At 49.7% G+C, this 12,981-nt stretch overlaps 1 protein-coding gene across 5 annotated transcripts in view; it reads right to left on the bottom strand.

Moving 5' to 3' along the window:
* Positions 1 to 574: 574 nt before the first annotated feature.
* The window catches only part of LOC146064951 (uncharacterized), a 101,229-nt gene continuing 88,822 nt past the window's right edge, over positions 575 to 12,981 (bottom strand). For all 5 annotated transcript variants that reach the window (XM_083179006.1, XM_083179005.1, XM_083179001.1 and 2 more), the window contains one exon: positions 575 to 1,547. In XM_083179006.1, the coding sequence (XP_083035132.1) occupies positions 841 to 1,547 (707 nt within the window). In that variant the 3' untranslated portion in view covers positions 575 to 840. The remainder of the gene's footprint in view (positions 1,548 to 12,981) is intronic.

The following is a 12,981-nucleotide window of genomic DNA, read 5'->3' on the forward strand; positions in this document are numbered from 1 at the left end:
CCGACATCCTCTGTATCATGTGCCTTGTCTGTGACTGTACTACCGACATCCTCTGTATTATGTGCATTGTCTGTGACTGTACTACCGACATCCTCTGTATTATGTGCCTTGTCTGTGACTGTACTAGTGACATCCTCTGTATTATGTGCATTGTCTGTGATTGTACTACCGACATCCTCTGTATTATGTGCCTTGACTGTGATTGTACTACCGACATCCTCTGTATTATGCGCATTGTCTGTGACTGTACAACCAACATCCCCTGTATTATGTGCATTGCTTTAATGTCTGTAAACCACCGTAAGTCCCGTTGGAGTGCGCTATATAAATAAAACTTACTACCATGCATTAAGAGACTATAAAACTTGAAATATAATAAATACCTAAAAAAACACTAGGACACTGGACCTGAATGGGTTATGTAATGATATATGTGCCTTTGTCCACATGCGATGTCTCCTCTGTGTGAGAATGGGGTTGCAGTGTATGGACAGATTAGAGGGGGGAGGGGGGGGGGGTAAAATTAGGAATAATTATATGCGATTGAATAGATTGAAATGAATTTGGTAAAATCTTCAGCATTTGTAAGGAGGGAACTTTATTCTAAGACATCACCAAGGAATGTGACTTGTAGAAGATATGTTCTGTACACCTGCATAGAGAGACACAGTGACTTCCCTACGCTTTATTAGGGCAGAAAACTAGAGAGCCATGAAACAATGCGGCTAGAAAGGAGAACAGATACGAGGTGACATTGCTGGAATGGTTGGCTCTTACATGGCATACAGTCAGAGAAGGCGACAAAACTATGAAAACGTAACATGCGACTAGAATTCTATTTTAATGACGTCTTTTTTTGGGTGTTTGTTCAGGAGAACTCTGAGTTTTGCTGCGTCTTCGGGCGGCCCTCCAATGTGTCTGGGGACCCCTTCTGGGTTCCACTTCCAATGCTGGCACCGGAGAGTTGTCACTGGGACTTTCGCTTGGAGTGGGAGATGGAGACCCCCGGTGGGAGCCTAGGACATGGAACATTTGCTGCATGCCACTCATACACTGTTTGTTGTGCTGCTGCTGCTGTTCTGCAATCAGAAGAAGGTTAGACGACAGCTTCTCAAAGATGGTGTTCTGCTGCTGCAAGGTCTGAGATAGGGTAGCTATGCTTTGGGTGAAGGACTTCTGGAAGGCTTTAACATTGGAGTTTAAAGTTTTAACATTGCTATTAAGCAAATTTAATTTCTGTGACATTGTCCGACGGAAATGACTCTGTTCTGCATAAATCAGGCTTGTGTGATCCCTTATAGTTTGCTGTCTCATATTTAATGTCTGCTCTTTTGTCGAGTTTGGAAGAGAGACCTCCGGTCTGTTTTCTCTTGAAGTATCCTCTTGGGCCGGTCCTCCTTCATTTTCAGGAACTGGATCTTCTGTGTACTCCTCCTGATCATTGGTGTCATCATGTGTGGTAACCGGGTAATCCTCTCCATCTGCATTCCCTGCCTCATCCTCATCAGCAAGCTCTTGGAATTCTGACAGCTCATGTTCTGATTGTCCTAATGCAAACAACAGTTACTCATCCCATCTACAATCACATACAGTAATCATACATGTCAAATAAGCAGTGAAACTAGGATACACTTCTGGCCTTCAGTATACAAAGAAAAAGGCTGAAGGCATTACTTACCTTTACACTTCTATTGTCTGTGTCAATCCCCTCTCAGAAATGACCTTTATTGTGTTCTGTATATCAGGAGGGGGGGGGGGGAGAGTTAAATCAAATCGAGTCAGTCATATAGGCACAACCACCACCGTGACGGGGCCGCCATGCTGTCCTCTCCAGTCTCTGTCCAATGACATCATTGTGACACGCACCGGCCAGTGCTGTTTCATAGCCTCAGATAACATAACCATGTCCCAATGTATGTTTTTATTTATGTTACATGCACATGTATATTTGTACAGTCACTTTTTTGAATTTATTTACAGGGGTTGCCATGAATTTATTTACAGGGGTTGCCATGACTACCAAATCTCTGAGAGTCAGCGCCGGCCGCTGCGTGTCACAATGACGTCATTGGACAGAGACTGGAGAGGGCAGCATGGCAGCCCCGTCACGGTGGTGGGGGTGCCTACATAGGTAAGTTACAATTTGTATTGCATTGAGCCTGATGCCGAGCATTAAAAGCTCGAAACTTGGCTGTCCGTTATTGATTGCTGTTATATATATAAAATATATATATATATATTTATTTTTAAATATATATATTTATTTCAATTTTTTTTCTTTAATATTGATTTTAGTTTAATGTACACCTTTTACAAGTTTTCAGTCATTTTTTTTGTGTGTGGGGGGGGGGGGGGGGGCATTCACTTTGGCTCCTAAACTTTTGTCCTGGCTCCTAAATTTTAGAAAAATTTGTCAAGCCCTGCTGTATATAACCTTCTCCCCTTCAACCTAAATACTATAGAGCAGCTCCAATACACCATATGCTGCTGTGGATCTACCTCATCTCCCCATCCACCTTACAACGCTGCTCTGGATCTACTGTACCTCTTATCCCCATCTTCCTTATGCTGCTCTGGATCTAGCCCTGCTCCCCATCCACCTTATGCTGCTCTGGATCTACCTCTTCTCCCCACCCACCTTACACTGCTCTGGATCTACCTCTTATCCCCATCCACCTTATGCTGCTCTGGATCTACCTTATCTCCCAATCCACCTTATGCTGCTCCAGATCTACCTCTTATCCCCACCCACCTTATGCTGCTCCTGATCTACCTCATCCCCATACACCTTAGGCTGCTCTGGATCTACCTCTTCTCCCCACCCACCTTATGCTGCTCTGGATCTACCTCATCTCCCAATCCACCTTATGCTGCACCGGATCTACCTCTTATCCCCACCCACCTTATGCTGCTCCTGATCTACCTCATCCCCATCCACCTTAGGCTGCTCTGGATCTACCTCTTCTCCCCAACCCACCTTATACTGCTCCTGATCTACCTCATCCCCATCCACCTTATACTGCTCTGGATCTACCTCTTATCCCCACCCACCTTATGCTGCTCCTGATCTACCTCATCCCCATCCACCTTATACTGCTCTGGATCTACCCCTGCTCCCCATCCACCTTATGCTGCTCCGGATCTACCTCATCTTCCCACCCACCTTATGCTGCTCCTGATCTACCTCATCTTCCCACCCACCTTATGCTTCTCTGGATCTACCCCTGCTCTCCATACACATGATACTGCTCTGGATCTACCTCTTATCCCACCCACCTTATGCTGCTCCTGATCTACCTCATCTTCCCACCCACCCTATGCTGCTCTTGATCTACCTCTTATCCCCATCCACCTTACACTGCTCTGGATCTACCCCTGCTCCCCATCCACCTTATGCTGCTCCGGATCTACCTCATCTTCCCACCCACCTTATGCTGCTCCTGATCTACCTCTTATCCCAGCCACCTTACGCTGCTCCAGATCTACCTCATCTTCCCACCCACCTTATACTGCTCTGGATCTACCTCTTATCCCACCCACCTTATGCTGCTCTGGATCTACCTCTTATCCCCATCCACCTAAAGCTATGTACACACAATTCGTTTTGCTTTAGATTTGATATTAGATTTGATTTTCTATTAGATCTGGCATTAGATCTTCCCATTCAATTTGGCATTAGATCTGAACTTTTGCATTAGAAATCGATTTAGTTATTGAATTCGATTTACATTCATGGTACATTGTACACATTTGATTTACTGGATCGGATTCGATATTTCCTTGGCTGCACAGTCTACTTTTCTTTATCAAATCAAATGCATCGAATCAAATGCAGATCGTGGATTTGATTTTGCTTCTAAAAGCAAAATCAAATCGAAAACACGGAAAAATCGAAGCATGTGTACACAGCTTTATGCTGCTCTGGATCTACCTCTTCTCCCCATCCACCTTATGCTGCTCTAGATCTACTCGTGCTCCCCATCCACCTTATATTGCTCTGGATCCAACCCTTCTCCCCATCCACCTTATACTGCCAAGGATCCAACCCTGCTCATCATCCACCTTATACTGCTCTGGATCTACCTCTCCTCCCCACCCACCTTATGCTGATCTGGATCTACCTCATTTTCCCACCCACCTTATGCTGCTCCTGATCTACCTCATCTTCCCACCCACCTTATGCTTCTCTGGATCTACCCCTGCTCTCCATACACATGATACTGCTCTGGATCTACCTCTTATCCCACCCACCTTATGCTGCTCCTGATCAACCACTTATCCCCATCCACCTTATACTGCTCTGGATCTACCGCTGCTCCTGCATCCACCTTACACTGCTCTGGATCTACCTCATCTCCCCATCCACCTTATGCTGCTCCGGATCTACCTCATCTTCCCACCCACTTTATGCTGCTCCGGATCTACCTCATCTTCCCACCCACCTTATGCTGCTCCGGAGCTACCTCATCTTCCCACCCACCTTATGCTGCTCCGGATCTACCTCATCTTCCCACCCACCTTATGCTGCTCCGGATCTACCTCATCTTCCCACCCACCTTATGCTGCTCCGGATCTACCTCATCTTCCCACCCACCTTATGCTGCTCCGGAGCTACCTCATCTTCCCACCCACCTTATGCTGCTCCGGAATCTACCTCATCTTCCCACCCACCTTATGCTGCTCCGGATCTACCTCATCTTCCCACCCACCTTATGCTGCTCCGGATCTACCTCATCTTCCCACCCACCTTATGCTGCTCCTGATCTACCTCATCTTCCCACCTACCTCTTATCCCCATCCACCTTATACTGCTCTGGATCTACCCCTGCTCCCCATCCACCTTATGCTGCTCCAGATACATTGTACACATTTGATTTACTGGATCGAATTCGATATTTCCTTGGCTGGACAGTCTACTGTACTTTTCTTTATCAAATCAAATGCATCGAATCAAATGCAGATCGTGGATTTGATTTTGCTTCGAAAAGCAAAATCAAATCGAAAACATGGAAAAATCGAAGCATGTGTACACAGCTTTATGCTGCTCTGGATCTACCTTTTCTCCCCATCCACCTTATGCTGCTCTAGATCTACTCATGCTCCCCATCCACCTTATGCTGCTCTGGATCTACTTCTGCTCCCCATCCACCTTATACTGCTCTGGATCCAACCCTTCTCCCCATCCACCTTATACTGCTCTGGATCCAACCCTTCTCCCCATCCACCTTATACTGCTCTGGATCCAACCCATCTCCCCATCCACCTTATGCTTCTCTGGAGCTACCTCTTCTCCCCATCCACCTTATGCTACTCTAGATCTACTCTCCCCCCCCTCCTCCAGCTCTTTCGTCCTCCATCGCTGATTTTGCTACCTACTTATCAACAACCAAAATCTCCTCTCTCAGGACTGCTATCACTGCTGTCATGACCTCACCCTCTCCCTCCTACATCTCCACTCCCCTCCTTCCCACACCTGTCCTCATTTTACCCCACCACTGCCGCTGAAGTCCACTCTATCCTTCAATCCGCTTCCCCCTCCACCTGCCCGCTCTATCCTATCCCCTCCAATATTATCCGTTGTCTCAGTCCGTCAGTCTGCTCTCACCTGGCTCACCTCTTTAATCTTTCCCTATCCTCTGGGATCTTTCCTTCCTCCTTCAAACACGCTCTTGTCTCCCCAATTCTCAAAAAAACAAAGATCTGGACCCCAACTCTCCATCCAAATACAGGCCCATCTCCCTCCTCCCTTTTGCCTCCAAGCTCCTAGAACGTCTGACCTATAATCGTCTCCTAAGCCACCTTACTGCTAACTCCCTTCTAGACCCCCTGCAATCCGGGTTCCGCCCTTTACATTCCACTGAAACTGCCCTGACCAAAGTCACTAACGATCTACTATCGGCTAAATCCAAAGGCCTCTTCTCTATCCTCATCCAGCTTAATCTGTCGGCTGCCTTTGACACTGTTGACCACCCTCTCCTGCTCAACACCCTCCGCTCCTTTGGCATCACTGGCACAGTCTTCTCCTGGTTCACCTCATACCTCTCCGATCGCTCCTTCTCCACTCCGAGCTCCTCCTCCTCCTACTACCCCGCAGCCAGTCGGTATTCTCCAAGGGTCAGTCCTTGGCCCTATCCTCTTCTCCCTCTACACCACCTCTCTGGGCACCCTCATCAGCTCCTATGGTTTCCATTACCACCTTTATGCTGATGATACCCTAATCTATCTCTCCTCCCCCGACCTATCCCCAGCACTCCTGTCCAAGGTCTCCGAATGCCTAACGGCCATCTCAGCCTGGATTACCCAACGCTTCCTTAAACTAAACATGGCTAAAACTGAACTTCTAATCTTCCATCCCCCGAACATCCCCTCTTCTCCCACGATCTCCATCAGCATTGGTGAAACCGAGATCACCTCCACCGACCAAACGCGCTGCCTCTGTGTCATCATTGACTCGGCCCTTTCTTTCACCCCCCCACATTCGTGCTCTCTCACAGTCTTGCCGCTTTCACCTACCCAACATCTCGCGCATCAGACCATTCCTCTCCACTGAAGCAACCAAAATTCTCATTCACTCTCTTGTCATCTCCCGCCTTGACTACTGCAACATCCTTCTCTCTGGGCTACCTCTCACCCGCCTCGCACCTCTCCAATCCATTCTTAACGCTGCTGCTTGGCTCATCTTCCTCTCCCGCCGCTCTACCTCCGCCTCCCCCCTCTGTCTATTTCTTCACTGGCTCCCCATTCCTTTCTGAGTTCTCTTTAAACTCCTCACCACCACCTACAAAGCTCTCTCCTCCTCCACCGCTCCTTACCTCTCTTCACTGATCTCTATCCACACTCCCTCCCGTCCTCTTCGCTCCATCGCTGACCACCGACTGACCTCTCACCTAATCACCTCCTCCCACTCCCGTGTCCAAGACTTCTCTCGCGCTGCCCCCCTGCACTTGAACAACCTCCCGCCACCAATCAGGCTTTCTGATTCCCTTACCTCCTTCAAGCGCTCCCTCAAAACCCACTTTTTTCGACTAGCCTATCCCTCCTCCTAACCTCTTTTAATCCTCCTATCCTGCCTCCGTTCCCATCCGTTCCTACTTATCCTATTGTTTTTCGTTCGTCCACCCACCTCCTTTTAGTATGTTAACTCTTATGAGTAGGGCCCTCCTTCCTCACGTACTCACCCTACCTCTTTACCTCACCAGTGCTCCTGCCCGGTTCTTCCCTTCCTCTACTTCGTCTTCAGTCTCCTCTACAATTTCGACACCTACTTCTGAACTGATGCTGATTTTAGTTCTACCAGCTATACCCCTATTTATGCTGTATTTTACCAACACACCCTGTATGTTACCTGGTCATTTGTCTTTTGTTTGCTATGTATGGCGCTGCAGACACTTTGTGGGGCCTTATAAATAAACGTACTACTACTACTCCTGCTCCATATCCACCTTATACTGCGCAGGATCTACTCCTACACCCCATACACCTTATGCTGCTTTAAATCTACACGTTCTCCCCATCCACCTTCTTCTGCTCTGGATCTACTCCTTCTCCCCATCTATCTTATGCTACTCTGGATATATTCCTGCTCCCCATCCACCTTATACTGCCCTAGATCTACTCCGTCCACCGTATACTACCCTGGATCTACCCCTTCTCCCATCCACCTTATGCTTCTCTGGATCTACCTCTTCTCCCCACACACCTTATGCTGCTCTGGATCTACTCCAGCTCCCCCATACACCTTATGCTGCTCTGGATCTACTCCAGCTCCCCCATCCACCTTATGCTTCTCTGGATCTACCTCTTCTCCCCACACACCTTATGCTGCTCTGGATCTACTCCAGCTCCCCCATCCACCTTATGCTGCTCTGGATCTACTCCAGCTCCCCCATCCACCTTATGCTGCTCTGGATCTACACGTTCTCCCCATCCACCTTATGCTGCTCTAGATCTTCTCGTGCTCCCCATCCACCTTATGCTGCTCTGGATCTACACCTTCTCCCCATCCACCTTATGCTGCTCCGGATCTACCCCTGATCCCCCATCCACCTCATACTGCTCTGCCTTTATCTCTTCTCCCCATCCACCTTATGCTGCTCTGGATCTGCCAACCGAATGCGTTTTCTGCTCTGTACCATATTCTTTTCTATATTCTCTTTGTCCACATTATACAGTACTTCTGAATATACCAGGCCCCAATCATCTCAATTTACTTTCCCTAGCATACACCTTATTACAGTACACCTTGTTTTCTCCACCAGACCAACACACCAACTTTCCCCCACCCCTATCATATTCACCTATGGCTGATACATTCTCAAGGTCAGTTCTTTTCCCTTCACATCTCTACTTTATGGCTCCTAAACAAGTCCCACATTTACCCCTAACAACCCCATGGACAGGTACAAGACGCAAAAATACTCTCTTCACTAGCTAGTTGGCTTGCCCACATGGTAAAGGACGACTGTGAACAGACACTTGCCCTTGCTGGATACGCCCTTCCCGGTCACAGATAGTGATTATGGTCTTACAGAACCTGGCCAATAGGGGTCTCCTACTGTTAATTACGCCACCCACTACGCAGTGGGCGGGTATAGCGACTCCAACCACATGGCTTCAAGAACCACGGTTACTTGCTCAGGTCCACACACTAGCCTGGTCAGATCACCCCCAATATACCTTTGGGATTTTTATATCAAAGAGACCATCTTACTGTCACTGCACAAATACATCCAGATTTAATGCAGGATGTCAATGCAATGAAATGTCGCACAGAGACGCACATACATTCCCGTTACTAGTAACACCTGTGCATGGGATTACCTGCTGACACGTCACACATAGACGCACATACCTGCCCGTTACTAGTAACACCTGTGCGGGAAATTACCTGCTGACACGTCACACAGAGACGCACACACCTGCCCGTTACTAGTAACACCTGTGCGGGAGATTACCTGCTGACACGTCACACATAGACGCACACACCTGCCCGTTACTAGTAACACCTGTGCGGGAGATTACCTGCTGACACGTCACACAGACGCACACACCTGCCCGTTACTAGTAACACCTGTGCGGGAGATTACCTACTGACACGTCACACAGAGACGCACACACCTGCCCGTTACTAGTAACACCTGTGCGGGAGATTACCTGCTGACACGTCACACAGACGCACATACCTGCCCGTTACTAGTAACACCTGTGCATGGGATTACCTGCTGACACGTCACACAGAGACGCACATACCTGCCCGTTACTAGTAACACCTGTGCGGGAGATTACCTGCTGACACGTCACACAGAGACGCACATACCTGCCCGTTACTAGTAACACCTGTGCAGATTACCTGCTGACACGTCACACAGAGACGCACACACCTGCCCGTTACTAGTAACACCTGTGCAGGAGATTACCTGCTGACACGTCACACAGAGACGCACATACCTGCCCGTTACTAGTAACACCGGTGCAGGAGATTACCCGCTGACACGTCACACAGAGACGCACATACCTGCCCGTTACTAGTAACACCTGTGCAGGAGATTACCCGCTGACACGTCACACAGAGATGCACATACCTGCCCGTTACTAGTAACACCTGTGCGGGAGATTACCCGCTGACACGTCACACAGAGACGCACATACCTGCCCGTTACTGGTAACACCTGTGCGGGAGATTACCCGGTGACACGTCATACAGAGACGCACATACCTGCCCGTTACTAGTAACACCTGTGCGGGAGATTACCTGCTGACACGTCACACAGAGACGCACATACTTGCCCGTTACTAGTAACACCTGTGCGGGAGATTACCCGCTGACACGTCACACGGAGACGCACACACCTGCCCGTTACTAGTAACACCTGTGCGGGAGATTACCTGCTGACACGTCACACAGAGACGCTCATACCTGCCCGATACTAGTAACACCTGTGCGGGAGATTACCTACTGACACAACACACAGAGACGCACATACCTGCCCGTTACTAGTAACACCTGTGCGGGAGATTACCTGCTGACATGTCACACAGAGACGCACATACCTGCCCGTTACTAGTAACACCTGTGCGGGAGATTACCTGCTGACACGTCACACAGAGACGCTCATACCTGCCCGTTACTAGTAACACCTGTGCGGGAGATTACCTGCTGACACGTCACACAGAGACGCTCATACCTGCCCGATACTAGTAACACCTGTGCGGGAGATTACCTACTGACACGTCACACAGAGACGCACATACCTGCCCGTTACTAGTAACACCTGTGCGGGAGATTACCTGCTGACACGTCACACAGAGACGCACATACCTGCCCGTTACTAGTAACACCTGTGCGGGAGATTACCTGCTGACACGTCACACAGAGACGCTCATACCTGCCCGTTACTAGTAACACCTGTGCGGGAGATTACCTGCTGACACGTCACACAGAGACGCTCATACCTGCCCGTTACTAGTAACACCTGTGCGGGAGATTACCTGCTGACACGTCACACAGAGACGCACATACCTGCCCGTTACTAGTAACACCTGAGCGGGAGATTACCTGCTGACACGTCACACAGAGACGCTCATACCTGCCCGTTACTAGTAACACCTGTGCGGGAGATTACCTGCTGACACGTCACACAGAGACGCACATACCTGCCCGTTACTAGTAACACCTGTGCGGGAGATTACCTGCTGACACGTCACACAGAGACGCTCATACCTGCCCGTTACTAGTAACACCTGTGCGGGAGATTACCTGCTGACACGTCACACAGAGACGCACATACCTGCCCGTTACTAGTAACACCTGTGCGGGAGATTACCCGCTGACACGTCACACAGAGACGCACATACCTGCCCGTTACTAGTAACACCTGTGCGGGAGATTACCCGCTGACACGTCACACATAGACGCACATACCTGCCCGTTACTAGTAACACCTGTGCGGGAAATTACCTGCTGACACGTCACACAGAGACGCACACACCTGCCCGTTACTAGTAACACCTGTGCGGGAGATTACCTGCTGACACGTCACACATAGACGCACACACCTGCCCGTTACTAGTAACACCTGTGCGGGAGATTACCTGCTGACACGTCACACAGACGCACACACCTGCCCGTTACTAGTAACACCTGTGCGGGAGATTACCTACTGACACGTCACACAGAGACGCACACACCTGCCCGTTACTAGTAACACCTGTGCGGGAGATTACCTGCTGACACGTCACACAGACGCACATACCTGCCCGTTACTAGTAACACCTGTGCGGGAGATTACCTGCTGACACGTCACACAGAGACGCACATACCTGCCCGTTACTAGTAACACCTGTGCGGGAGATTACCTGCTGACACGTCACACAGAGACGCACACACCTGCCCGTGACTAGTAACACCTGTGCGGGAGATTACCTGCTGACACGTCACACAGAGACGCACACACCTGCCCGTTACTAGTAACACCTGTGCGGGAGATTACCTGCTGACACGTCACACAGAGACGCACATACCTGCCCGTTACTAGTAACACCTGTGCAGGAGATTACCTGCTGACACGTCACACAGAGACGCACATACCTGCCCGTTACTAGTAACACCTGTGCATGGGATTACCTGCTGACACGTCACACAGAGACGCACATACCTGCCCGTTACTAGTAACACCTGTGCGGGAGATTACCCGCTGACACGTCACACAGAGACGCACATACCTGCCCGTTACTAGTAACACCTGTGCTGGAGATTACCTGCTGACACGTCACACAGAGACGCACACACCTGCCCGTTACTAGTAACACCTGTGCAGGAGATTACCTGCTGACACGTCACACAGAGACGCACATACCTGCCCGTTACTAGTAACACCTGTGCAGGAGATTACCTGCTGACACGTCACACACAGACGCACACAGCTGCCCGTTACTGGTAACACCTGTGCGGGAGATTACCTGCTGACACGTCACACAGAGACGTACATACCTGCCCGTTACTAGTAACACCTGTGCGGGAGATTACCTGCTGACACGTCACACAGAGACGCTCATACCTGCCCGTTACTAGTAACACCTGTGCGGGAGATTACCTGCTGACACGTCACACAGAGACGCACATACCTGCCCGTTACTAGTAACACCTGTGCGGGAGATTACCTGCTGACACGTCACACAGAGACGCTCATACCTGCCCGTTACTAGTAACATCTGTGCAGGAGATTACCTGCTGACACGTCACACAGAGACGCACATACCTGCCCGTTACTAGTAACACCTGTGCGGGAGATTACCTGCTGACACGTCACACAGAGACGCTCATACCTGCCCGTTACTAGTAACACCTGTGCAGGAGATTACCTGCTGACACGTCACACAGAAACGCACATACCTGCCCGTTACTGGTAACACCTGTGCGGGAGATTACCTGCTGACACGTTACACAGAGACGCACATACCTGCCCGTTACTAGTAACACCTGTGCGGGAGATTACCTGCTGACACGTCACACAGAGACGCACACACCTGCCCGTTACTAGTAACACCTGTGCGGGAGATTACCTGCTGACACGTCACACAGAGACGCACATACCTGCCCGTTATTGGTAACACCTGTGCAGGAGATTATCTGCTGACACGTCACACAGAGACGCACACACCTGCCCGTTACTAGTAACACCTGTGCGGGAGATTACCTGCTGACACGTCACACAGGGATGCACATACCTGCCCGTTACTGGTAACACCTGTGCGGGAGATTACCTGCTGACACGTCACACAGAGACGCTCATACCTGCCCGTTACTAGTAACACCTGTGCGGGAGATTACCTGCTGACACGTCACACAGAGACGCACATACCTGCCCGTTACTGGTAACACCTGTGCGGGAGATTACCTGCTGACACGTCACACAGAGACGCACATACCTGCCCGTTACTAGTAACACCTGTGCGGGAGATTACCTACTGACACGTCACACA

The sequence above is a fragment of the Crinia signifera genome, chromosome 3 (genome assembly GCF_055691185.1).
Source record: "Crinia signifera chromosome 3, ASM5569118v1, whole genome shotgun sequence".
NCBI classification, from domain to species: domain Eukaryota; kingdom Metazoa; phylum Chordata; class Amphibia; order Anura; family Myobatrachidae; genus Crinia; species Crinia signifera.